We start from the raw sequence: 24159 nt of genomic DNA, 5'->3' as shown, positions 1-24159 counted from the left end.
ATGGAATGTTCCAAGATGCCGTGAGCGCAGAACTCCAGAAATGAGGATGACTGTTCTTACAACCTTCCTGAATTCATACGTTTCCAAAAGTCAAAACATTAAGGAAAGTCTGATTGTTAAAAAAAAAAAAAATAAGCCATGGGCTAGAAAGATGGCTTTATAAGGCTGTTTGTCCAGAGTCTCTGGGTTCAGGTCCCAGCACCTAGATGAGGTCTAACAACAGTCTAAAACTCCAGTTCCAGGGAATTTGACACCTTCTTCTGTGGTGTACCTACATACATGTATTCAAAACACCCATAGAAATCATTCTTTAAAAAAAAAAAACAATAACATGAGCATGGCAGTCCATGCTTGTGATTCCATTACTTGGGAGGTAGAGGCAGGAGGATCAGGAACTCAGCCATTCTTGGCTACACACTGAGTTTAAGGCCAAGATGGTGTACATGAGGCCCTGTCTCTAAATTTTTACTTATTTTTATTTTATGTGCATTGGTGTTTTGCCTGCATGCATGTCTGTGTGAGGCTGTTGGGTTCCCTGGAACTGGAGTTACAAACAGTTGTGAGCTGCCATGTGGGCGCTGGGAAGCGAACCCAGGTCCTCTGGAAGAACAGTCAGTGTTCTTAACTGCTGAGCCATCTCTCCAGCCCCCACCAATATTTTTAAAATTAAAGTTATTTAAACAACAACAACAGTATTTGCCTCTTTCTCCTGGAACCTTCTCAGAAGATGCAGAAACCAAATGCCTGGGACTCAAGCCAATCCCTCCACTGAGGGTGCAGCAAGGGTGGGTATCTACTTGTCCCAAGCCAGATATACCAGTGAGTTAAAGTCTGCTTTCCACAAAATGGCTGTCAATAGGTCAACATTCTGAATTCCCTCCTTATTTTAATACTTTTTAAAAAACATCCATGCAAAGGGGTAGTTGTATATAATTCTTGCTAACGGGTAGCAAAGACCAGAGGAAAATTTGGAGTCTATCTATAAACTGGAATCCTGGGAAGCATCTGGTACCCTGATACCCCATTGCCTCCACCCGGTAAACCCAGTGTCTCTGCAAACAGGCAGCAAGACCTCTGTGGCCTAAGCAGCTCAGACACCTTCTCTGTGCAGCTCTCTTGAGTCTGGCCGGTGGGTTAGCAAATGGGATACAGGAGGGGCTTGTCTCTAGTGGGTGTGCTGTCTCCCCAGTAGTGACCAAGCTCAGTGAACCACAACAGGACAAGAAGCAGGACATGGCAGGTTAGAGGCATGAAGTCACACTGGACCACCGGATGAATCAGCTCTGCAGAGCTAATCCAGTTACAGGTGACAGTACACACTGGTTACTTTAGGGGACCAGCTTTGGGGATGACCATACAGATTGTCTTTTGGGGTGAATCTTCTCTGCTAGGCTCAGTCCTACATCCTGCTGGGTCCTACATCATAGAGAGGTTCACTACCTCACCAGGGCCTGGCCATGTCCCTTTGTCTTCAGTCACTCAACTGAGTCACACCCTGGAGAGCTGTGGCTACATGCCTGGGTCCTGTTCACACCCTTTATTAGCTCAGAGGGCTCAAATCATGACACCTGGGTGGTCCACAGTGCTCTGTGTCTTTGTGGCTACCCCAAAACCTAGATTCCTCACTCTCATTCTCTGAGGTTGATTGGTTACGTCTACCAAGAAAGCCTCCCACACCAACTCCACACGCCAACAATAAAGAGCCGAGGGTTACTGGTGGCAGCCGTCCTAGGGTCCGCACTGAATCTGGAAGGTACTGTTGGCCCTATCTGACCAGATCAGCTCCTGCCCCTTGATTCTAGCTCCTGGGCTACGGCCATGGGGAGGCTCCTGGGGAGTCACAAGTAAGAGCTACTAACTAAGGCTTGTTAAAGCAGACCCACAGGGAGGGCCCACCAGGGGTGTTGAGGGGTGTGAATGGGTCAACAGCACCACACAGGGAAACGGACCACACGCAGGACAGGACCTCAGTTCACTTCCTAACCATTTTGTCACAAGTCCATGACACAGCACATACTCGGTAATGGGGAAAGAACCCAGATCACTTCTTAGTGGTGATGTCACAGGTCCCGGACATTCCGCGTATCCAGGAGACCAAGGCTGAGGAAGCTGAAGACTTTGCAGGGAAGGGCGTCCTCCAGTGACTGGAGGGACCATGGCAGTGAATAGGGGATTAGAGACCTTCTTATCTGTCTTCCTGCTGTGCTGCTGGTACGGAACTGATCTACAGCCGATCAACTCAACTTCAGGTACGGCCACAGGGAGGTGGGTGGACAGAACTTCAGCCTGGATGCCGTGGGAGCGGCCTTCTCCTTTGTGCCCTCTTCTTTCATGGGAACTCAGGGAACAGAGAGAACCGGAAGGTTTTCCATCTTCGAATGTCTTTCAAACAGGAATGCCAGGGAGCCGCTCAATATTAACTTAACGGGAATGTTCTAACGTATCCCAAGATAGAGGAATAATGTCACAAACCGCCGTGTGTCCATCCTCAGCTTTAATAACTGCACATTTCCCAACTTGTTTTTTATACACACATGCACTGTACAATACATATATAGACACACACACATACACACCAAATGAGCACACTCGTGCGCGCACACACACACACACACACACACATCCTTCTTTTGGGGAGCAATCAGCACTGTCCCAGTAACTTATGACTCTGTGAAGTGGGTAAAATACACCCAAAGATCACATTAAAAGGACATATGAATTCTGTATCTATTCTGTGCACACAGTATGAAGCACTGCCTTCCTATGGGGCCAAGGTCTCTTATGTCATAAAACCATTTCTGGGAAAGAGACTATTCATTTCAGCTGCCAGTAGTGCCCAGTCAGGAGAGCAAGAAACCAGACAATTGGAAGAAGGGTCTGCTCACAGGAGACACTAGAGAAACCCAAGTTCAGAGTACAGTCCAGACCTCAGGGTCAATGACCAGAGAGAGTGCGAGAGCGAGAGCGAGAGAGCGAGAGAGCGAGAGAGAGAGAGAGAGAGAGAGAGAGAGAGAGAGAGAGAGAGAGAGATTGATTTTCAAGCTGGGTTTGGTGGTGCACATCCTTAATCCCACCACTCAGGAGACAGAGGCAGAACTCCTTAATCCCACCACTCAGGAGACAGAGGCAGAACTCTGTGAGTTTGAGGCCAGCGTGGTTGACTTAGAGAGTCCCAGAACAAACAGGGTAATTTCAAAGTTTCTCAGAGTTAGTGGATAACGAACTGTCTTTAAATGTACGGAAACACACCAATGATGCTCCAGACAAAGGCTCCGAAAGCGTAGCCACTTGGTGCTGCTCCACCAGGCCACAGTCTGTACACTTCAAAGACCCATCTGCTTCTTCCTGGATCCATGAGGATCCCAAAGACCAGCAGACACTCTTGGAAATATCGGCAGGCGAATACTGGGTAGAATTCTCTCAGTCCGTGTACTGAGACTCCCTGCGGACAAGCTTGGACTGTAGCTGAGTACACCTGCTTTCAGAAAAGCATTCGAGAAAAACAGGGAGTGTCTGCAAAGAACACAGGCTCTCAAACCTACTGCGTGCCCACCATTCTGAGGTCAGCAGGGGGAGGTGGTCATTCTCACAGCAGCCAGTGTTTTACATCAGTAACTGCCACGATGGCCAATCAATCACACGATCCATGGACCTATCATGGCTAGTAAAGAGAAGGCAAATCTCTGGAAATCTCAGAGCTGCTGGCACCTGACATACCTCCACAAAGGTGAGACTCAAAGGATCCAACACTGCTCTACTCCACGAAGCTTCCCGTACGATTTCACGTCACAAGCAAGCTAATTAGCTGAAGAGCTGTCTTTCACACGATGACAGAACAAATCCCCAGAGACTTTCCAGAGGCCTCTGGGAAATTTCAAAGTTAGCTTGAGGTCAGAAAGACTGCATTTAGAATTTAATTCAGAGGTGTCAAAAAATGCCAAGCACTTTGAAGAGTTGACTGAGCTCACGTCGTCTATGGAACAGCGCTTAGCTTCCCAGCTAAGTTAAAGGACAGCGCTTTTCAGGGAAAGGGAGGAGGTAGATAGTGGTTAAAGGGGGGAAATAACCTACGCTTGCTCTCTCAATATCGAGAGGGTTCCACGTTCTTAAGTAATAAAAAGTTTGAAAAGACGACACGAAGCACAGGAAATTATTTTGGTAAGAACGGAGCCTTTGTCTATATGGGAGGCTACTCAACAGGTAAAGAAAACTTGTGCTCTCTTATGAAGAGGAGGCTAACCGTCCAAGGACTCTGCCCTTTCAGCACAGAGAGAAGCCGAGGCCGTTCCACATGGCCGCACGCCTGATACCAGACCTCATTTCAGAACCTGACAATGGCCATCCATTTACCCAGTCCAGCCATGGGAGATTAGATTTCTCTTCTTTCTCATAGATCCTCACACCTTACCCTACCCATTTAGGCTTTTTGTTCCTTTCTTTCCCCCTTTTCCTTATTAAATAACTTTTAAACTATTTATGAAAAAATGACTTTCTTCTCTCTTTAACAAAGATCCATCCTTTATGTCTCGCGGCTTCCCTTATGAAACACAGATCACTTGGACCAAAGCCTGCTTGCAAAGTCTGCCTCTCCTTCCCGGGTCACGGGAGTTTTAATTACATGCATAAGGAGTAATTTGAACAGAGAAAACTTGAGACTATGAATTATCGGTCACCACAGTGGGGGGCAAGTTTCCTGAACTTCCACCTTACACAGCTTAGAGCCGTGACTGGATCATTTTAGTGGGTGTAGGTGTGTGCATTCGTGTAGGAGTGCCTTTACGTGTGCAAGTGTGCGCACAGGCACGTGAAGGTCAGAGGTCAGCCTCAAGTGCTGGCCCTCAGGCTGTCTCTGCCCTCCCTCAATGTGAAGCTGGGGCTTGTAGGTGCATGCCACCATGCCTGGCTTTTTCTGTGGCTTCTGAGGGGATCTGAATTCAAGCCCTGACACTTGCAGAGGAAGAAGTAACCCTCCTCCCCAGCCCACCACCGACAATGCGGCAGAAGCAGCAGGCTTATTAACAGACCCAAGGCAGTTAGTCCCTCTCTGGAAGGAGCAAGAAGACAAGTGTGCAAATGCAAACTCCTTCCTAACAGCGAGTGTCTTAGATTTTAGCTTAGATTGCTTACAAGTTCTACAAAGTCCTACTAATTGTGGTGGCCCTAGGAAGGTTAGAAATTGCCTCTAAGTTGCTTCTTGCTTTCTCTCAGCACCCAGAGCTTAGGCTGCAGAGGTTCAGGTGTTCACACAGCCCCACAAGCCACAGAACTCACTGAGTGTTGAGAGAGACTCTTCAAAAATGGAACGGTGCACACACACAGGAGGGAGTGCAAGCTTCTCAAGACAGAATGGTTTGGGTCTTAACCAAGGACTGGAGATGGCTCAGTGGTCAAAAGCACTGACTGTTCTTCCAGAGGACCCAGGTTCAAATTCCAGAACCCATTCAGCAGCATACAACTATCTCTAACTCCAGTCCTAGGGCACACAACACAGAGACATACATGCAGGAAAAACACCAGTTCACATAAAAGTATCTTAACCATGGCTATACACATGGCCATGTGAGCTTTCCAGTTACGCCATCCAAAGGCTGTCATCTCTCTTTGTTTTTCTCTACAGGATTTTACATTAGTACATGAGATCACAAGGTACTCTGGGGTACACTGTGTAGACCTACAGGCTGTCAAGATAACTGGTCATAACAGGAGCCAAGAAGGCTAAGGAATGTCTACCAATAGTTCCCTTGGACATCGAGGCATAGTTTTGACTATTAAAGTGGATGAGCTTGTTTGTGAGACTTTACTCAGAGAAGCAGTTTGTTGTGTAAGGAGAATAATGAGGGTGAGCTCAAAAGATCACAGACACTTCAGCTTTCTGGAAAAAGGAGTATTATTCTTTGCGGGTAACTAGATCAGTCATTTCTTGTGATTCCTAAACAAAATCCAGAGGTAGGGAGCTCTTTCTTTTTCTCATGCCCCCCTCATTTTCTCTGTTTTTCTATCCTGCCTTGAGACACCCAATCCACACCGAAGAACATCCACTGTTTCAGAATGCCTTTAGGACAGCTGATGTCAAGCCCAAGCAGGGCCCCATGTGACTTTTGTCCTAACACACATCTGGGCACAATCAAGCCACAGCCTTCCTCCCCATCAGCCTTCCTCGGAGATAATCAAGGACCAGGGTCATGAAATGAGTCCAACTCGGCTCCCCAGCTCCATTTCTCAGGAAGGTCTCCATGGCCCAACGATGGCATGAAATATCACAACATTACCAGTTTCCTTTTACTTAAGGTCTATGGTGCACACTAGCGAACTGTTATGAGGTACTGGGGCTGGGCGGGTCTAAGGTTGGCTTAACACACACACCCTTACTGATGCCTCTGCGACCACCACATGTCCATGCCTATGTCTAGCTGCCAAACTGCTGCTGTTGTGGCTGGCCACTATCTCCTCTAGAGTCCTAGTCAAAGCCTTGATGACATCCAATATCTTCTCCAGCTTCAGACCCAGATCTAACCCAGGTGACTTCTAAGATTTTTTTTTTTAACCAGTTTACGACCTGGATAAAATCCAGGTGACTCTCAAGGTCCTCCCGGCTTGAGACCTGGTTATCACCCCATGTGACACTCGAGGTCTTCAGTTGAGGGGCCGGTGAAAGAGCAGTTTTCACGTTGCTCCAAGAGAGACGCAGATAGACTAATCTTGCCCGAGGTATTCCCACTGCTTGGCAGGAGAGGAGCTGTGTGTGCTGCAGGGTGTGGGTCCCACACAGGGACACGCTGGCCACTGAGAGGAGGGACAGAAGTTGATAAAACCCTCGTAATGGAGAAGGGCTGTCTCTCTTTCACCCAATTAACCTGCGTGAACTCGGAAAGCAACAGTGAACTTCATGGAGCCGGAATGCTGACGTGGGCACTGGGAAGACATCATAGTGTCCTGACCTTGGGGATGTGTGCTGTCTGGAAGCTGCGGCTCTCAGGAGGAGGTGACAACAGGAAAAGCATGGTGGAGCAGCTACACTTGACAATGCACGTTAACAGGCATGGACAACATGAGCATACATACCACGCATGTGCACACGGCTGACTCGCACAATGCTTCCATTGTGATTACGGGACAGACACGAGATGAAAAGAATATTTTTAACAAAGTGCTGGCGCTGCGCAGCTGTACCCGTTCGTAATGATCCATTAATGTCTCATGCGGAGAGAACTGTACTGTTTGTTTGGTTTACCGAGGTCAGCACACTGGGAAGCAATTGTCATCACCGGCACAGACCTCCTTACATATTTCCCATTGTTCTGAGCCGTGCAGATGAGCACATTGGGATGCAGATTGTCCATCATTAAAGCCTTTGAGAACAGCTTTGTCATTGGTTTAGCTGCAACTTTAGTTCTCCCAGACAGCTCTGTGCCTCAGAAAGGGAAGGGACGGTGGCCCTGTTTGCCATCTTTGGGGTCCCAGGATCTGGGAGCTGGAAGAAGATGCCAACCCTGAGTTCAAACTAAGGGATGTATCAGATCAAGAGACAGCACAGACCCCGAGATAAACAGAGGTCACGTCTGAAGGAGGAAGTGTGTGCTGGCCGCTGCAGAGGAGAAACTGGTCCTCAGAATTCCCACAGTGCCCAGATAGAGCCAGACCCTGTACGCCCTCCTCCTGCCCATCAGGAAGCAGACATCACAGATAAGACAGCCCTGGTCCCTGGAGACAACTGCCATCCAGAACTCTTCAGTTCGCTAACCAGGCACTCCACTTCTTCCCAGAAGACAGACCCCCTGGAGGGCTCTGCTCACACTGGAGGAAGGAGGTAACCAGCCTCTGGCCCTCCCCTCCCCCTGAGAACCTCAGGTAGTACAAGAGAGTGTGCATGGTCACCTGGGGCTCAGAGAAAAACACTTGTGAGGTGTTTTCTCATCACAGGACAAAGTGACATGGAAAGTCTCAGTCAGAGGCTGGGCAAGGGCTGCTTCTCCCTGTGTGCCTAGCTGGGCTTTGGGCTGCTCAGATGGGATCCCAGGATGGAGTTTCCCAGGCTGGTGGCCACTCAGATAGTATCACCAGCCATGCAGGAGGCAAAGCACTGCCTCCTACAACAGAGCACACGACCCCCTTCCTTCTTTGTCCCTGTGATAGAGCTGAGTTGTCCCTGGGTGTGGACACTGTCTTACCATCCATGAGGACCACTCTAGTGACCAAGAGAGCGGTTCTAATCGGGGCACTTGGGGAAATCATGGGTTCCACTCACACAGCCGTCCCATGGGTAATGCCTTTCCCATTTTCCAGGTGAGAAACTCAAGTCCCAGAGGCTTCCCTCAGCACACATGGGGAAGCAGCACTCCCTGTGGGATCTTTCCTCCATAGCAGGCTGGGGCCATCCGTTACAACTACCCGCTCACAGAGAGGTGGGTGGAAAAAATCAGTGGATGCTATTAAACTATAGACTTCTATCTTCTCCCCTTCACTCCCAGGTCCACTTACTGAAGATGCGCTCAATTCGACAACAGAAGACATACCTGAAGTTTTTGGTAAGGATTCCCAATACAGAACCCGGTATGTGGTGAGAGACTGGGACCTTTCCCCAAATAACCTGTCACCAGCTGCAGACATCGGGGTGACTTGCTCTGAGTCCTGAGTCAGGTTCTCCTCTCCTGCAGCTTTAGTGCTGACATCAGAGGCAGATTTACCTACATACAGTGGTCTGGCCAGAGCCGTCCCGCGGAGATGGAGCTTGGGTGCACATAAAGTGCTACACTTTCTGGCATCCATATCTCAAAGAGTATAGCAAGGACACCAACTGTAACTGCAGTCTGGACCAGGCTCCTGACGCTAGGATAAGCAGGTCCACCCTGGGCTCCAGGCGGCTCCCCAGCGCTGTCCCTGGTCCCAAAAAGCATCACGCTACAGAGATGGAGGCTGCTTCCAGATGCTTGCTTGCTCCGCTCCCAGTGTGGTCCCACACCATACATGGTACCTTATAAAAGCCATGAGATAAGCTTGTCCCTGATTTTACGGAAGGGCCCACTGAAGGTCAAAGGTGAAGAAATTCACCCGAGATTATATTTGACTGAGAAAAGCAGCAGACCAAGTCTGAGGTTTTATGTCCAGGACATTTATATTGGAGGCTTCATAGGAGAGACAGGAAGAGTGTAGTGAATAAAACACAGTTTAGATAAGACACGATGCTCTCTCAAATGAGGGAACAGAGATGGGATCAAATTACAATAGGGATAACCATGACTATGCCTGGAGCCAGATTTTCTACCCTTGGTTGTGGAGGGTGTATATAACCAGTTTTCCATCACTATGGCAAAGTATCTGAGGTGACAAACTTATGAAGAGAACAGGGATTCTTTGGGCTCAGTTTTTGGAGCTTCCAGTCAAATGATTTGTTAGCCTGGATGCTTGGTCCTGTAGCGGAAGCCCATGTGGCATGGATGTAATGTGTAGTGAAGCAAAACACTCAGGGCACACCAGGGAAAAAGAGGCCATGCCCCACTGACCTAAAGGCCTCCTATTACACATCCCCTGAAGGCTCAGTCACTTCACAATAGTGTCACCCTGGCAACCAAGCCTCTAACGCAGGAGTAATGATGGCTACCCCTGATGCTCTACTGAAGAAAGGAAGAGGTACCTAGGCGCTGAGGACAGCACACTTCTAGGTGTGTCTGTGAGGGGATTCCCAAAACAAATGGATCGCAGATGCTCTGACTAATGAATGATTTAATCTACAGATGGATTCTAAACCTAACAAGGGAGAGGCAGAATTCTGGAATATGGGACTCTTCAGAGGAAATATGTTATTATTATGTGTCCTTGGGCACTGAATCTTGCTCCTTGTTGATGCTCTGATTTGCTCCCTGTTGGCACGACACAAGTGACTCCTGTCACGTGCTCCTAACCATCATAAGAGTTGACCTCATCAAAGGCCCAGAATCAATGTTGTCAAAAGCTATAGACTGATACCTTGCCCTCTTAAGTCATGTATGTTGGGTAACTTGTCCCAGGAACAAAATCTAAGGCAGAAAATTGGTATCAATGACATGGGGTCACTGCTATGACAAACCTTGATGGTTAATTCCTTAGCCTCTGGAATTTGTAGAGGGAAATTGGAAAGGTTGAAGATGTGAACTAGAGAACGCGTAGGATAACATAAACTGGGCTAAATGAGTGATTCTGTTGGTAAGTCAGAATACCAGGATGTAATAGGAATGTAGCTGGTGGAGGCCAGGAATGCTGGGTGCTTTTAAGTCAAACTGACACAAGCTAAGGTCCTCTGAGAGGGGGGAACTTCCACTAAGAAAATGCCTCCGTAACATCAGGCTGTGCTCAATCCTCTAGGGCATTTTCTTAACTAGTAGTTAGTGTGAAGGGGCCCAGCCCATTGCGAATGGAGCCACCCCTGGGCTGGTGGTCCTGGGCTCTATAAGGAAACAGGCTGAGCAAGCCATGGGGAGCAAGTCGCTAAGCAGCACCCCTTCATGGCCTCTGCATCAGCTCCTGCCTTCAGGTCCCTGCCCTGCTTGAGTTCCTGTACTGATTTCCTTCAGGGATGGACTCTAATGTGGAAGTGGAATAAACCCTTTCCTTCCCAGGCTACTTTTGGCCATGGTGTTTCATCATAGCAAAGTTAGAAACCCTAACAAGATACCAGGCTTCTGAAGCTTCATGTTGATATGAAGAACCTGGTGAGAACTGCCCTGGAGTCTTTCCACTTTCTCATCAAGAACTTGTCTGTCTGACTTGCAGCTCTATGGGAAACTGGGTTAAAGGTAATGAACTAATTAACCCAGCCAAGAAAATTGTACGTCAGTCCCACTTTTAGGCTATGGCATGGCTACTACTGGGTGCTTTCAGACAGGTTTCCAGTAAGAGCCAGGGGGAAGGGCAGAGCAGAAAGACTTGAAAAGTTTGCACGCTAATCAGAAAAGCCTGTGTTAAGTGGGGGCTAAGGAAGGCATGGTTTCTGAAAAGAGTACAACTATCAAAAAGCAACCAAGGCCCCTGATGCATCCAGCACCTTGTAGGAGTTGTCTAGATCCAACATGTGCTCAAGAGTACAGGGCAAACTTCACCGAAACCTTCTTCTCGGGAGGAAATATGCCCCTGGGGCACACTGTTAACCTTGGAGCTGCCTGAGAAGGTACTACCTAGTATTATTTTTGTGGTGCTCCTCACCTAATCCTAAGACGCCAACGTAGCCAGGATCCATGTACACCCGGTTATATTGCTCACATTGGCTTCCTCTACATGATGGGGCTTTGTAGACACATGGAATGTAAGAGCTGCAGTTTTATAGAAGCTTCCAACCCTATTTCAAAGGAAAGACTGAGAAGCTGGGGAAGTGTATAGCAGGGCCAAATTCCCTGTAAGAGGGCAAAAGAGATTATAAACATAAGCTGCAGTAGAGACCCGGGGACATGGAATATTTGTCAATGGAAGCCATAGGCAACGAATACACACAGCCCCAGAAAGGAGCCATGCAGACTGCAAACAGCCAAGCCATAGGGACAGGACAACCAAGCTCTTTTGAGCTCACCTAGCACCAGTTGCCCCCGTGCCAGACATGAATCTACTGAACTCCATGCTTCCCCCGCCAGATGTTGGTCTTGCTTTGGTGCACTTTTTCTTTGCTGTTCTTTGGGAATGGGAATGTGTACTCTGTGATACTGCGTTTGGAAGCAACTTGTCCCGTTTTGTGGAGACTTAGATGGGACTTGCCTGCAGCCTTCAGAGAGTCTTTGCGTTCAGACTTTAGACATGTTGAAACTGAAAAGATTATGGGGACTTGTGGAGCCAGACCGCTGTGATTTGCGTCAGGAGACCGACACGAGCCAGGTCAACTGTGGCATGCTGTCATTTAAGGAGGTGTGCTTGTGTGTATAGTTGACAAAGGGATATATCTGCTATGGGTGATCTTAACTGTAAGATTGACTCGATAGAGGCTGTTGTGAATATTCCTTTCCCGGGTAGACAGTGTCTAACCCTTCCTCATAAGCTTCCCACACAGACTAAAGCTCTGTTCTATCAAAGTTCACCCTGGAGAATGAATGAGCAGAGTGAGTTTGCTTATGGAGCATGGGGGAGGGGTTGCTAGCAGGAGTCTCTGGTGACTCCCAGGCAGGACTGGAAAGTCTTCACCCAGCATGGCTGGTGGCCTCTCCTGCTCAGATGGAGGCCCCTTCTGTACCTTCCTTAGCTTTATACTCTCCGCCTCCCCCAGGATTCCGGAGGCCATGTGCAATCAGGGCTGAATTGCATACAAATGGTGCTGATTCAGAGGCAAGAGTGAGGGACTGTCAATAATCAACAAGCCTGAGCAATGACCCCTAGCCAGCAGGCCCCTAGCCAGCAGGCCTCAGGAAGATGGTGGCCTTATCAGATGCTTTGTTGGGAGGGCTGCGTCCTACAGCAGATTCCTGGGGGATTATTGAAGCACACCTCTGTGTATTGTGTCAGAGGGCATTTCCAGAGATGGTGAGCTCACCAAGGCTGTGGCAGGAAGACTGGCTTAATCTGCCAGTAGAGTCCAAATTTGAATTGATTGTTAAGATGTAATGGAACTCTGCTGTGAGTTACAAGAATTTAAGGAATGTCTCTTTGCCAAGTTCCTTCCAGATGATCTTCACTCTGCTTCCTGGCTGCCATCATGCAAGCAGTTTCTTGCATGCCACAATGACCCGAAACTGCTGAAGCTAGAAGTAAAATTACCCCCTACCCCCTTATGTTGCACCTAGGATAGTGGGTCACAGAGGTGACAAAGCTAATTAAAACATGGACATAGGGACATTCAGACAACAAAACTAACTAAAACATGAGTGTGGGGCCATTCAACAGATCGGGACATGGTTTAGGAGATATCCAGATGGTACCCACTTCTCTGAAATTATTAGGGAGGCAATGACCATCCATGCAAGGTTCTGTAGAGGGTCCACCAATTCCTTGAGTTCTTTTTTTCTAGCTACAGTGTTCACAGGGCGCCTCAAGTGCTAATGGCACAGCCATGCAGCCCGCCTTACCAGCTCTAACCTGTCCTTCTATACTTCCTCAAGATGAAATTCTTGCCCAAGAGATTCTGGAGCCAAACGCATCATCGGCAGTGTCTGAAACATCAGCAACAACCAAAGTTTCCACACAAACAACAGCACAAACCAAGGACAAAAGCAAGTATACCCTTCTCGCCCCTCTACGCGCTTGTACTCAGAGAGATCTGAGGGGCTGACGGCGTCACTTTATGTGAGCATTTACCGGAACCAGCTTTGGAAACATGAGAGCAGCTGTGGCCTAAGACCAAGGAGGGAGTCCCCTCTGAGGCAGGGTGGCTGGCTTCACTCTGAGGTGATCTCTGAGTCACATCCATGTGTACCCTGGGGCTCAGCATGTCCGTGGGGTCCAGCCACTGCAGGAACACAGGCTTACAGATGAGCCAGGTCATTAGAGTTTAACACACTCTATCCCGCAGCACGCTCACCTACGGCTTCCAAGGGGCACACAGCTCTTCTGCTATGCCCTGGGGCTGAGATAAAACCAAGGTCAGCATATGCCATGCCCCAAACCAAGAAGCGTAGCAGACAGAGACAAAGCACAGCTTCCACACTGCACGGTTGTGCAGACAGATAGTCACGGACAGTGGCAAGGAGAGGCCTGGGGTTAAGAAGCCCTGAGGCTCTGTGGGAGAGGCACTCAGAGGCAGGAGGGTTCAACATGCCCTTGGAGGGTTTTTGTTTTTTTTTTTTTTTTTATGTTCAGATGTGACGAGATTGTAAGAGTTTGCTCATTCCACATCTGCCTAGACATAAACAACTGGGCTCCCAGTAGTAAGATAACACCTGACTAGTGAAATACTAATTTCCCAACACACATTTTCAACTAGGAATTGAACACTGGGCTATCCTTCCAGCACAGCATTGTAAAATAGGGATTAGTGCCCACACCACCCCCCAATCAAGTGTGTAACAAGAAAACTTTTCCCTGTTTCTTTTCATCTTCTTCATCCAAGACATGGGTATTGATGAAAACTACCAAGAAGATGGCTCCAAGAATTACCATGAATTACTGGAGAATGTAGAACCCTCGACTATGAGCAAGGATAAAACCGACAATTATGGTAAATATGATCTAGCCTCTGCTGAGCTCAGAGACTACCAGGGAGCCAGCATCTGATGCACTTTGTAGCACGATTCATAAAAACCCAGAGACAGAAATTGGGGTTCAACCTGAAGGTCAGAAAAACAAAACAGCCAGCCACTGGCTCTTTCCTCTGCCTCAGTCTGAAATGGTGATCCTGCATCAGGAATCTCAGAAAGAGACTGACTGACAGCTGCCCCCTCCTATTTTACAATCCTCTCTAGTGCTGAGATTAAAAGCATGCACCACTACTGCCCAGTTTCTATGGCAAACTAGTATGGCTGCTGGGATTAAAAGTGTGTGTCACCACTGCCTGGTCTGTAAGGCTGACCAGTGAGGCTGTTTTACTCCCTGATCTTCAGGTAAGCTTTATTTATTAAAATACAAATGAAATATCACTACAGCACTTGAAGACTGCTCCACCTGAGTTAAGTAGCCTGGCGCTGAGGCTGAGGGTCCCCTGCTTCCTTAGCTCTGCCCTGGACTTCACTGTCCACAGCCAGCAGAAATGTCTCTGCCCAGGTCTGTGGAAGCCAGGAGTGGAAGAGAGGCCTCTCTGCAAGCTTCCAGCCAATGCACCTCTCCTCTGTGGCCAAAGGAGAAAGCAAGACTCCATGGCCCTGGGAGTCAGGAAAAGCCTCCTTCTAGAAGAACCGTGGCTCCAGAAGCTTGATGTTCAATCTCATAGGTTTTGTTGTGGTTGTTGTTGTTTTTCCCTAACGCTTAGATCACACTAGGGTAGGAGTAGGAAAAGAGTCTGTGCAGTGTGTAGGACTCCTCAGATGTAGTACTCTGAAGTGTGACTGACATACAGAACGAGACAAGGCTCCAAAGCTTGGTGGCTCCTGGCATGGGGCAGAGGAGGTCTTTAACACACAGCCCTGGGCCCACTATACAGCTCTTTGGGCCCTGGGCCCTGGATTTACAACCCACGCCCCACACAGATCCTCCAAGGCCTGGCCTCTGGTGTTGGAACTGACATAGTTTCATGGTATAAACACAACATGATTCTATTTAAAATGAGTGCTTACCAGTCTCGAGCTTGTTCCACTCAGAGGTTTGTACAAACTGCCCGATGGTTTGGCACAGTGTTTGCTGAAGAGTAATTCTTCGTTTACTTAGTATCATTGAGTAATCAGGACTATGATCTAAGCCACAGCCACCTTTGCTTAGCTACCTTATTTCCTCACAATCCCCACCCAGTCACTAGCGCTGGGCACTGATGCCCACTATAGCTGATGCTGTAACCATTTCTTCTGCACTGACCTCATCCTCCTATTCCTGGCCTTGAGTGCCATTCCCATGTTCATTGCCCACCCCCCGAGGTGCTTGGGGCTTATCTGGTGACTCCCTGCCCATGCCTAGCTCCTTTTTCCTAGGTTAAGTTCCTCTAAAAGACCAAGAACCAGGGAGGGCGACGCTGCTCAGCAAGCCAAGCCAGGAGGCTTGGTGACATCCATGTACAACTTTGGATCCATCATTCCTCTCCCTCTGCCTTTCTCTCCTTAGTTCACACAGCCTCGGGCCTCTGTAGGTAGGGTATTTGCAAGCAGATAATGGCTATGGTGAACAGCCTGAAGTGTAGGGGTTTTCATACCTCGGAAATGTATTTGTGGGACCAACTCTTAAACAGGCATGGAGTCAAAAGATGGAGGAGGGAATGTACGGCTTTCACACAGTGGCTTCTTAACTCATTTTCAGATCAAAACTCGGGAATAGTGGTAGCATTGCAACCAACCTTTAAAACAAGTGCTCCCAGTGTCTGCCGGTGTACCATTCAGAAAATGTTCCCCCCCCCTTTTCTTTCATGTTCTTCTTTAAAGACAGAAGTACCGTTGAGAACCACCACGAGCACAGTTCTCGGACCAGGGTTGAGCCACACTTCTCTTTAAACGGTGAGAACAAGACCCACAGTAACTGCCCTTCCCTGCCACTCGGGAGCCATGTGGGGAGACAGCATGCGTGGGAGGCAGGGGTGCGGCTTCAAGGTTGCTTTGCATTTGCGATTCTCTGGTTATGAATATGGCTTTTTGTTTCCTGTTTAAAGGCCGCTCTCTGATTGTGGTTGGAAATCTGTTCATATTATTGTCTCATTTTTGTCAATTTCTTGAGTTTTTTTTTTTCCCTCTCCAAATTTGAAGTGTGATTTTTTTTTTAAAAGACAGTTAAACATGTAGACAAAACCAAGTCTGTGATACTCATTGTAAATGAGTTTTTCAAATTTCTCAGTCGGCTTTGTTTTTAAGATTTATTTTATCCATATGTATTGTGTTTTGCCTGCATGTGTGGGGGAGTTCCTGGAGTCTGGAGAAGGGCATTGTTTCCCCTGGACTGGGGGTTACAGGTGACTGTGCTGGGATCAGCCTGAGCCCTTTGCAGGAACAGTAATCCCTCTTAACTGCCGAGCCACCTCCTCAGCCCTGATCGGGTTACTTTTGAGGATGTTTGTATTCTTTTCATGCAAAACAAAACCCTGTCACTTTTGTTCTGTCATAATAAGCAGTCTTGTTTTTAATATGGCGTAAGCCAGAGCCAGCGCTGAAGAGAAGCTGCCGTTCCCTCCGCTCTCTGTGTCACTTCTTTGGTCCCTGTAGTCTCTAACTGCTTTAGAATTTATTGGCATAACATGCTCTTAATTTCATCTCTTTAAATATGGCTGCACATGTATCAATCATAGCATGACCTGCTCAAAGACCACCTCATCCCCATGGTTTGCAGACCCGCACTTAAAGTACACCAAATCCCCAGATGTGTGGCTGTTTTGTTTTTTTTCTGACTTGTGCAACAAGTTAATATCTTGGTGCCAGAGGGTTTCATAAAGGTGTATCCTATCTCTCCCCACCTCCCACTTTATTGACTTTATTGTATGGCATTTTATAAGATGATTTAGGTTGTATGTTTCCTATTATTGTATGGCATTTTATAAGATGATTTAGGTTGTATGTTTCCTATTATTGCATGGCATTTTATAAGATGATTTAGCTTGTATGTTTCCTATTATTGTATGACATTTTATAAGATTATTTAGGAAAGAACTGACCCTTTATGATGTTGAGTTTCCTTTACCTGTTTTTGGCTTTACTTTTGGGAGTACTGGTTTTCTAATAAAAATGTCTTTTAATGTTGCTTTAAAAATAACTTACAGTTTCATGATATCATGTTTAGAGTGCATCATTGTAATAGTACTACCATATGAATTCCCCATGGGCATCAAGCACACGGTGAATTTTATGAAAGTCCCATGAACAGTGATAAAGAAGATTTGTACCCTGCTGTCACCACGCCTCAGGAACTCTACGCGTGTTTGTGACTTCTATTGTGTCAGCCACACTGTTTTGTTCTCTGACTCTTCTATTGAGAGTGTTATATTGTTATCCTGATACAAATGTCTTCTGCATATGTCTCGATACACTTTTGTAGATTTTTACTTCCTAAGTGTGGTGTCTATTATTTGACACATAGATTTTTTACGGATGTTTTATATTCATTATGACTTTCAGCACTCAAGACTATAAAGAACTTGCTATGTGTTTGAAGCTTTAGGGACCCCACCTTGCTTTCTCTGACATAAGGCTTGTTCTTTCTACTTTCTGATTGTTTTACTTGTGAAATTTTTCTTCATTCTTCAACATTGTCATTCATTTGCCTTTTTGTTCATTAAAAATACATCCATAGTGGAATTTGCCTTCACAACCATTTTAACTGTGCAGTTTAGGAGTATTGCAGTTAAAATGCACACCCAGCACCACTACCGTCTCCATAGCAACCCCTTGGTTCCCCTCCCCTCCGCCCTTTGCTCTACTTTCTGTTTCTCGAGGGTGTCCGGATAAGCGGACTCACACAGGTCTGTCTTCTTCAGTCTGCTTTTTCCACTTTACCACATTGTACTTAGTAATCAGTGTTGCTCTAGACTAAATAATCTTCCTTTTTAAGGCCGAAAAACTTCCAGGTCTTATCCCCTATAAAGAGGTAATTTCTAAAACATTCAGAGAATGAAAACATAGCATAAGCAAGCTGCCCAATCCAAGACTTCTGAAGGACTTGAATATACAATTCTCCAAAGAAAACGCACCAGTAGACAGCAGCTATTAGCAAAGACACCACTACCTCCAGTTATCAGGACATGGGGAACAGAACTGTGCTAGGCTGATGTGGGAAGGAGGCTCCTTCTCGCCAGCACCGCCTGGTATGGAAGCTGCCACCTGATGAGGAGGAACCAGGAATGAAGAGAGAAACACGGGAAGACCTCAGTGGCTGAAGGTGAGAGGAAATGGTTCAGGAAGCAGAAACAGATGCTCAGCGTCTGGTACTTGTGTTTTACAAGAAGCATCCTACCCCAGGAAATTCTCCACAGTTCATGATCGTGAAGAACCCAGATGTGGAATCTTGTGGTCACACTAGGACCCATCTTTCAAAGAGCAGGAGTAATTTGCAAGTTCAGACCTGGGGTGTGTGTAGGAGGGTGCTCTTCTAGCAACTGAGCCATTCCGGAAAGCCCCAAAAGCTCACGAATGTTTGTCCCATGTGCAGGACAGTAAGAAAGACTACCCTCACAATGGCGCAGAGCTCAGAACTCAGCTTATGATTACAGCACACTCCGTCCTGTAGGAAGAGTCGGTTCTAGCTGTGGACCCATTTCAGGCATTGGAACCTGACAAGTGTGTGCACTATATAACTAATTATTTCCTTCAAATTTCAGCAAGGTGTCATCTTTGCCACCCACATGGTGAACAGCAGCAGTGTGGGTAAAGCTGTAGAGGAAAAGAACAGCATGCCTTGTCTGTGAGGGGGCGAGGTGGCAGAGCCACGGTGGGAAACAGTGCTGCACTTGAGAAGACATCGGGATATGAGCCATTTGTCGTACAGTGCCACAACTACACTTCTGTGCACGCACTGAAAAGAACGGAGTAATCTGGAAGATGTTTTTGCACACCCACGTCCACAAAACCACAGCTCACAGCTGCTTAGCTGCAGGAGCAGCTAGAGTCTCCATGGACAACCAATAAACACAATTGCTGTATGCATGTCCTTCTAAACTGCTCAGCATCTCTTTGAGAACAGAGCACGCTCATGAGCCTTACATTCCATGGAAACCATTGTGAGGATAAATTAACAAGCCATTTCTATCACAGTGTGACTGATGGCTGAGCACAGCTCCGTCATGATGTTACATGTGTGTTGTGTAGGTTCACTGTGCTTCTGTACCAGCATAGCAAACTTCCCGTCAGAAATCACACTCTCTGGGGGGATGCTGGGCTAGTGTCACTGAGACGTGGAAATGTGAATCCAATGACAGCTTCTTTCAGTTTTTCAGGATAATGAAAGCCGAAATAAGCATCGTTTGCAGGTCTGTGGAATTAGAAATAATAAGAGGGAGGCCGAGATATGGAGTGCACAGATATGAAAGCGTCAAAAATAGATAAATAAATGTAGCCGGAAAGACACATGGTGCCTGTTACTCACAAGCACTCTGATATAGCACTCTATCGCCAAGGCGGGGAAGAAAAGTTGGAAAGGAGAGAAAGAAATGGGATAGAGGGGCTGGGAAGAAGGAAGGAAGAGAGGGATGAAGGGAGGAAATGTGTAAAAGTAACCAATATTCAAAACAAATGCATGTCCCCAGGAGCACAAGGGAGCAGCAACAAACCATTTTAAGGTCCTAGCACAAGGAACGACAATAACCACATCAAGGCAGGTAGGAGTGAGTTAGCGATGGATCAGAAAGGCCAAGTCAGCACTGACGGTTCAAGGCGTCTATAACAAGTCAGATTAAATCAAATCATAAACAAACAATTCAGGGGAAGGGAAGAAGAGGAAGAGGAGGAGGAGGACAATGATTAGGAAAAGGGGGAGGAATAGGAGAAAGAGGAAGGAGGAGGTGAAGAGGAGGAGGAGAAGAAAGGCAAAATCAGGCAAATACAAAGTAACCAGCAGGCTGGCAGCTACAAATCCAAACATCAATAATGCTTGTCTGATTTTTTTTCTCTGACTTTAATATCTCATTTTTCACAGCTGCAAATGGGACACTCATGAGCACACGTGGCATCTCAGCTATGAAACTAGCAGCAAACAATTTAGAACAATTAAAAGCATACCAAAAACATTCTCCATCCACGACAGAAATAAACGAGAAGTCAACGATGTAAAGAGACATGGGGAAATTGTCTAAATATTTGCTAATTTACACAGCACGCTTCTCAATGACCCACTGGGTAAAGAAATCAAAAGGGGAATTTGGAAATATTTTTAATTGAATAAAAATGAAAAGTCATGCTGAAATTTGTGGGAGAGAAATCAGGGCTTCTGTGAAAAGTTATAGCATTAAATGTTTGTACTAAAATGTTTGAAATCATTCATACGTGTGAGAAAAGAATTGAAGACATAAAATATCAAGGTACTGCGATGAAGAAAACAGAACGACTGACTTGGAATGACTGACAGCCCGGCTGAAGTGAACAGAACGACTGACTTGGAATGACTGACAGCCCGGCTGACGTGCGTCCTCTAAGAGCGCTCTGAGGAAGAGGCTCCACCACCTGGAAGCTTTGTCGGTGGCGGAGGAAGAATGGGAAGCTGAGAGCAGATGCAGAAATGAGGAAAGACACGGTAGATCTGGGGACATACCCTAACAAGGGTTCCCCCAGATAAAGTGATCACACAAAGTTGTCCCCGCGACAGCCTGTGGCGGTGTGGCTAGGCGAGATCTCCCCTTGATTCTCAGCCACTGTTCTATTCATTATAATGTTCTCCTCATCCTTGGGCCTCAGGCTCCACATCAGCAGATTCAACCAACTGGGGATCAAAAATCCACCCTCCCCGCAATGTCCTCTGTACTGAACACTCACAGGCCCTTTTCTTGTCCTGATTGCCTCATAAATACAGCAAAGTGTTTTCATAATATTTGTAACATATTATTGCTTATAAATCATCCGGATGTCTTCCGAGAGTCAAGAGAACCACCCAGTTGTGCACAGTGCCACACGAGCATCTTTGGGCCTGGGTACCAATCGGCATCCAGGAACTACTCTTCTGAAGAACTTGAAGGCAGATAGTCTGCTATTCTTTCCCTCTGGCCTAAGACAAGACTTTCCGCTTCCAAAGCCATGGCTTTCCTCTCCTTTAGCCCAGAGAGACTTGGTGGTCCCTCTAGAGGGATAGAATGCCAGACTCTTGGGTGTTTGGACAGCTCAGGAGATGACTGTTTTCATTGAGTGAAGTGATAGAAGGCCATAGGGCTGGCACATGCCCGGTGACACCAGGGGTTGGAGGTAGCATTAAAACGGAAAGGAAATTGACCTTGTGGTCCACACCCTCCTTCATGGAAGAGAGACAAAGAGGCAGAGCCTCCAGCCCCATCTGGAGCCTTCCTTGAGCCCAGCATTGGCGATCACTATGGCTCCCCTGCCTCCCACAGCCCGAGTCACACCTTGTAATTTTTAGAAGAAGCTAAATGGAAGCAGTAAGACAGCTCCTAATTTAGCTTGCTCCTAAAAATTAAAAGAGAGTTGTCTGGTGGAGGTCAGAGCCACTGAATTCCTGGGGACAGGAACGAGCCTGCCACCCTTAGGTGTGTGTGTCCATTGTGAAAATGGCCTCCTACGGGAGCAGGAAGCCCTTCCTTGCTGCCTGAGTCCCTGACACAGCACAGGTCACTGAATGAATGAATGAATGAATCAATGAATGAGTGAGTGAGCACGCACACAGAGGGGCATGAAGAGCTCCAGGGCCTATTTGGCTAAAGGCCAGACAGAGACATCTCTGTGAGAACATGACAAGCCTAGAAAGGCTCCCAGACTCACTGGCATGAAGGAGAGATAACCGACCAACAGTCCTGAGGCCTTCACCTACAGTTCCGCCCTATTCCAGGACACCTGCGTGTCAGCCATGTATCATCCGTGTGCCTGTGAGGTGCACACAGCCTTGTTGGGACAGTCAGGAAACAGTGCACTGGGTGAAGACAGGAGACCCGGCATGTGCAGACAGAACACAGCCAAGGGACAGCCTCCCTCCACAGCCACTGAAGGCAACTACAGCATCAACTAGAACAGAAGGACGCAGATAAGAAACCTACCCAGTAGCAAGCCATCCTCTCCCCGAGACCCAGAGCAGGTGACTTCTCTCAGCACCACCTGGCAGTTTCCCACACTGATTCTACCCAGGAATGGCTCATAAAACCCAAGTTGTTCCAACATGAAAAAACAAAAAAACAAAAAACGCACATACTGATAGAGTGTTTGTTTCGGCAGTAGGAGAGCAAATGTGGTTGCAGCATGAATTTCTTACTGTGACCTGAACCCAGAGAAAGTGGGGGTGCACTCATCCAGCTCTTGAGCCACTGAGATCCAGGGCAACTGTGAGGTCCGGGAAGCCATCTTGCAGAGACACCTACAATGGTGACAGCCTCTGTCATGACACTGAAGTTGGGGCAGCCACATGTAGGGACCACACTTGAGTCCTGTCCACATTTGAATCAATCACTAGACTTACTGTCTGCAGCATGACTGGCTGATCTTTCACACCTGTGTCCTGGGGTAGTCCTAGCAAACACCCACATACCGTGTGGTTGACTTCACAGGAATTCAGAGCCTGAAGTCTGAGATGCAGGAACGGATGGGGCTGGTTGTCCTGGTGGACATTCCTGGTGTTCTGTGGCTTTGCCCTGTGTTTACCCAGCGTTCTCCATGTGTGTCTGTGTTCAGGTCTTCCATTTTTCTAAGGACATGGTCACATTGGAGTAGGGCCAAGCTTTTCCTTTAAGACTTCACGGTAGTGGTATTTCAATTGTATTTTAATAAATAAAGACTGTCTGAGGATCCGAGAGTACAACAGTCCCACTGGTCAGCCTTATAGACCAGGTTACGATAACACACACCTTTAATCCCAGCAGCCACAGTAGTTGCCATAGAAACCGGACAGTTCATGCCTTTAATCTCAGTGGTGCACACCTTTAATCCCAGCCCTAGAGAGGATTATAAAATGGGAGGAAACAGCTCCCAACACACAGCCTCATTCTGAGACTGGAGGCAGAATCGCCATTTCGGCCTGAGGTTGAGGTAAGAGGCAGTGACTGGCTGCTTTGCTTTTCGGATCTTCAGGTTGAGCTCCTATTTCTCTCCCTGAGTTTTATTCATCGTGCTTCTCCTCACTCCAATCTATTATATCTGCAAAGACCCTGTTTCTAGGTCATGCTATAGCTTACAGAGTCAGCATCCAGGCTCGTCAACTGCCGTGGCTTTTCTCGTTTTTCTCAGAGGATCTTAGGAGTTAAGTTTTTACTTAAATTGTTTTCATGTTGCTACCGATCAAACCTAGAGCCTCATTAAAGCTAGACAAGGGCTCTACTGGTGAACTCAATACTTAGCCTGCATTCAGTTTCTGAAGTTAAAGAGAAAAAGCACCACGCTCTGTTTTTTTTTTTCTTTTTTTAATCAAAGTTTGATCACGGTATATTTTTCTCCACAGAAAAGAAGAGTTCGAACAATGATAAGCACAGGAAAGTGTCCGTTCTGGACAGAATCCTTCAAAACATAGGAAGATATGAAGACAGCCTAGAACTAAGAGGCAAGTGGCCCCAAATCTGCAGGTCCTCTGCTGGGCAGAGGTGAACTAAGAACACCACTTGCCAGTGATGCTCTTCCTAGCAGCTCTTGGATAAGCTGGGGTTTTGCATGGGTATTTGCCTGGACAAGTCCAAATTAAGGGGTCCTAGGACAAGTCATTGAAGGGTTCCCACCTCAGCCAAAGCAAAAGTGTGGTTCTCCCTCTCCCAGAAACAGTTAGGACCTCAGAGTGCTTGTCACTCATACCATGGTCCCTGCCACCATGCCTGTCCCATTCGTGACCAGCACATCTGCTGGGCCTTCTCAGGAGAAGGAGTCCTCCCTTCGGGACTGAGCCCCATCCCCCCTCTTTCATGTTTCCCACGCAGACTGTGAGGAATTGGCCTGATAGTGGGGCGACACATCTGGGTTTGAGTTCCAGCGTGGCCGTGATGATGTTGGCCAGTAGTTCAATCCCTGAGCTGTAGCTCTGAGT

At 47.3% G+C, this 24159-nt stretch overlaps 1 protein-coding gene across 1 annotated transcript in view; it reads left to right on the top strand.

Moving 5' to 3' along the window:
- Positions 1–2075: 2075 nt before the first annotated feature.
- The window catches only part of Spaca7 (sperm acrosome associated 7), a 30413-nt gene continuing 8329 nt past the window's right edge, over positions 2076–24159 (top strand). The window contains exons 1-6 of the mRNA XM_013353418.1: positions 2076–2249; positions 8469–8525; positions 13050–13160; positions 13997–14104; positions 15948–16019; positions 23587–23685. Coding sequence (XP_013208872.1) covers positions 2156–2249; positions 8469–8525; positions 13050–13160; positions 13997–14104; positions 15948–16019; positions 23587–23685 — 541 coding nt within the window. The 5' untranslated portion in view covers positions 2076–2155. The remainder of the gene's footprint in view (positions 2250–8468; positions 8526–13049; positions 13161–13996; positions 14105–15947; positions 16020–23586; positions 23686–24159) is intronic.

This window comes from Microtus ochrogaster, unplaced genomic scaffold, assembly GCF_000317375.1.
Source record: "Microtus ochrogaster isolate Prairie Vole_2 unplaced genomic scaffold, MicOch1.0 UNK7, whole genome shotgun sequence".
Taxonomy (NCBI): Eukaryota; Metazoa; Chordata; class Mammalia; order Rodentia; family Cricetidae; genus Microtus; species Microtus ochrogaster.
Note: the sequence above shows the minus strand (reverse complement) of the source record. Positions and strands in the feature narration are given on the sequence as shown.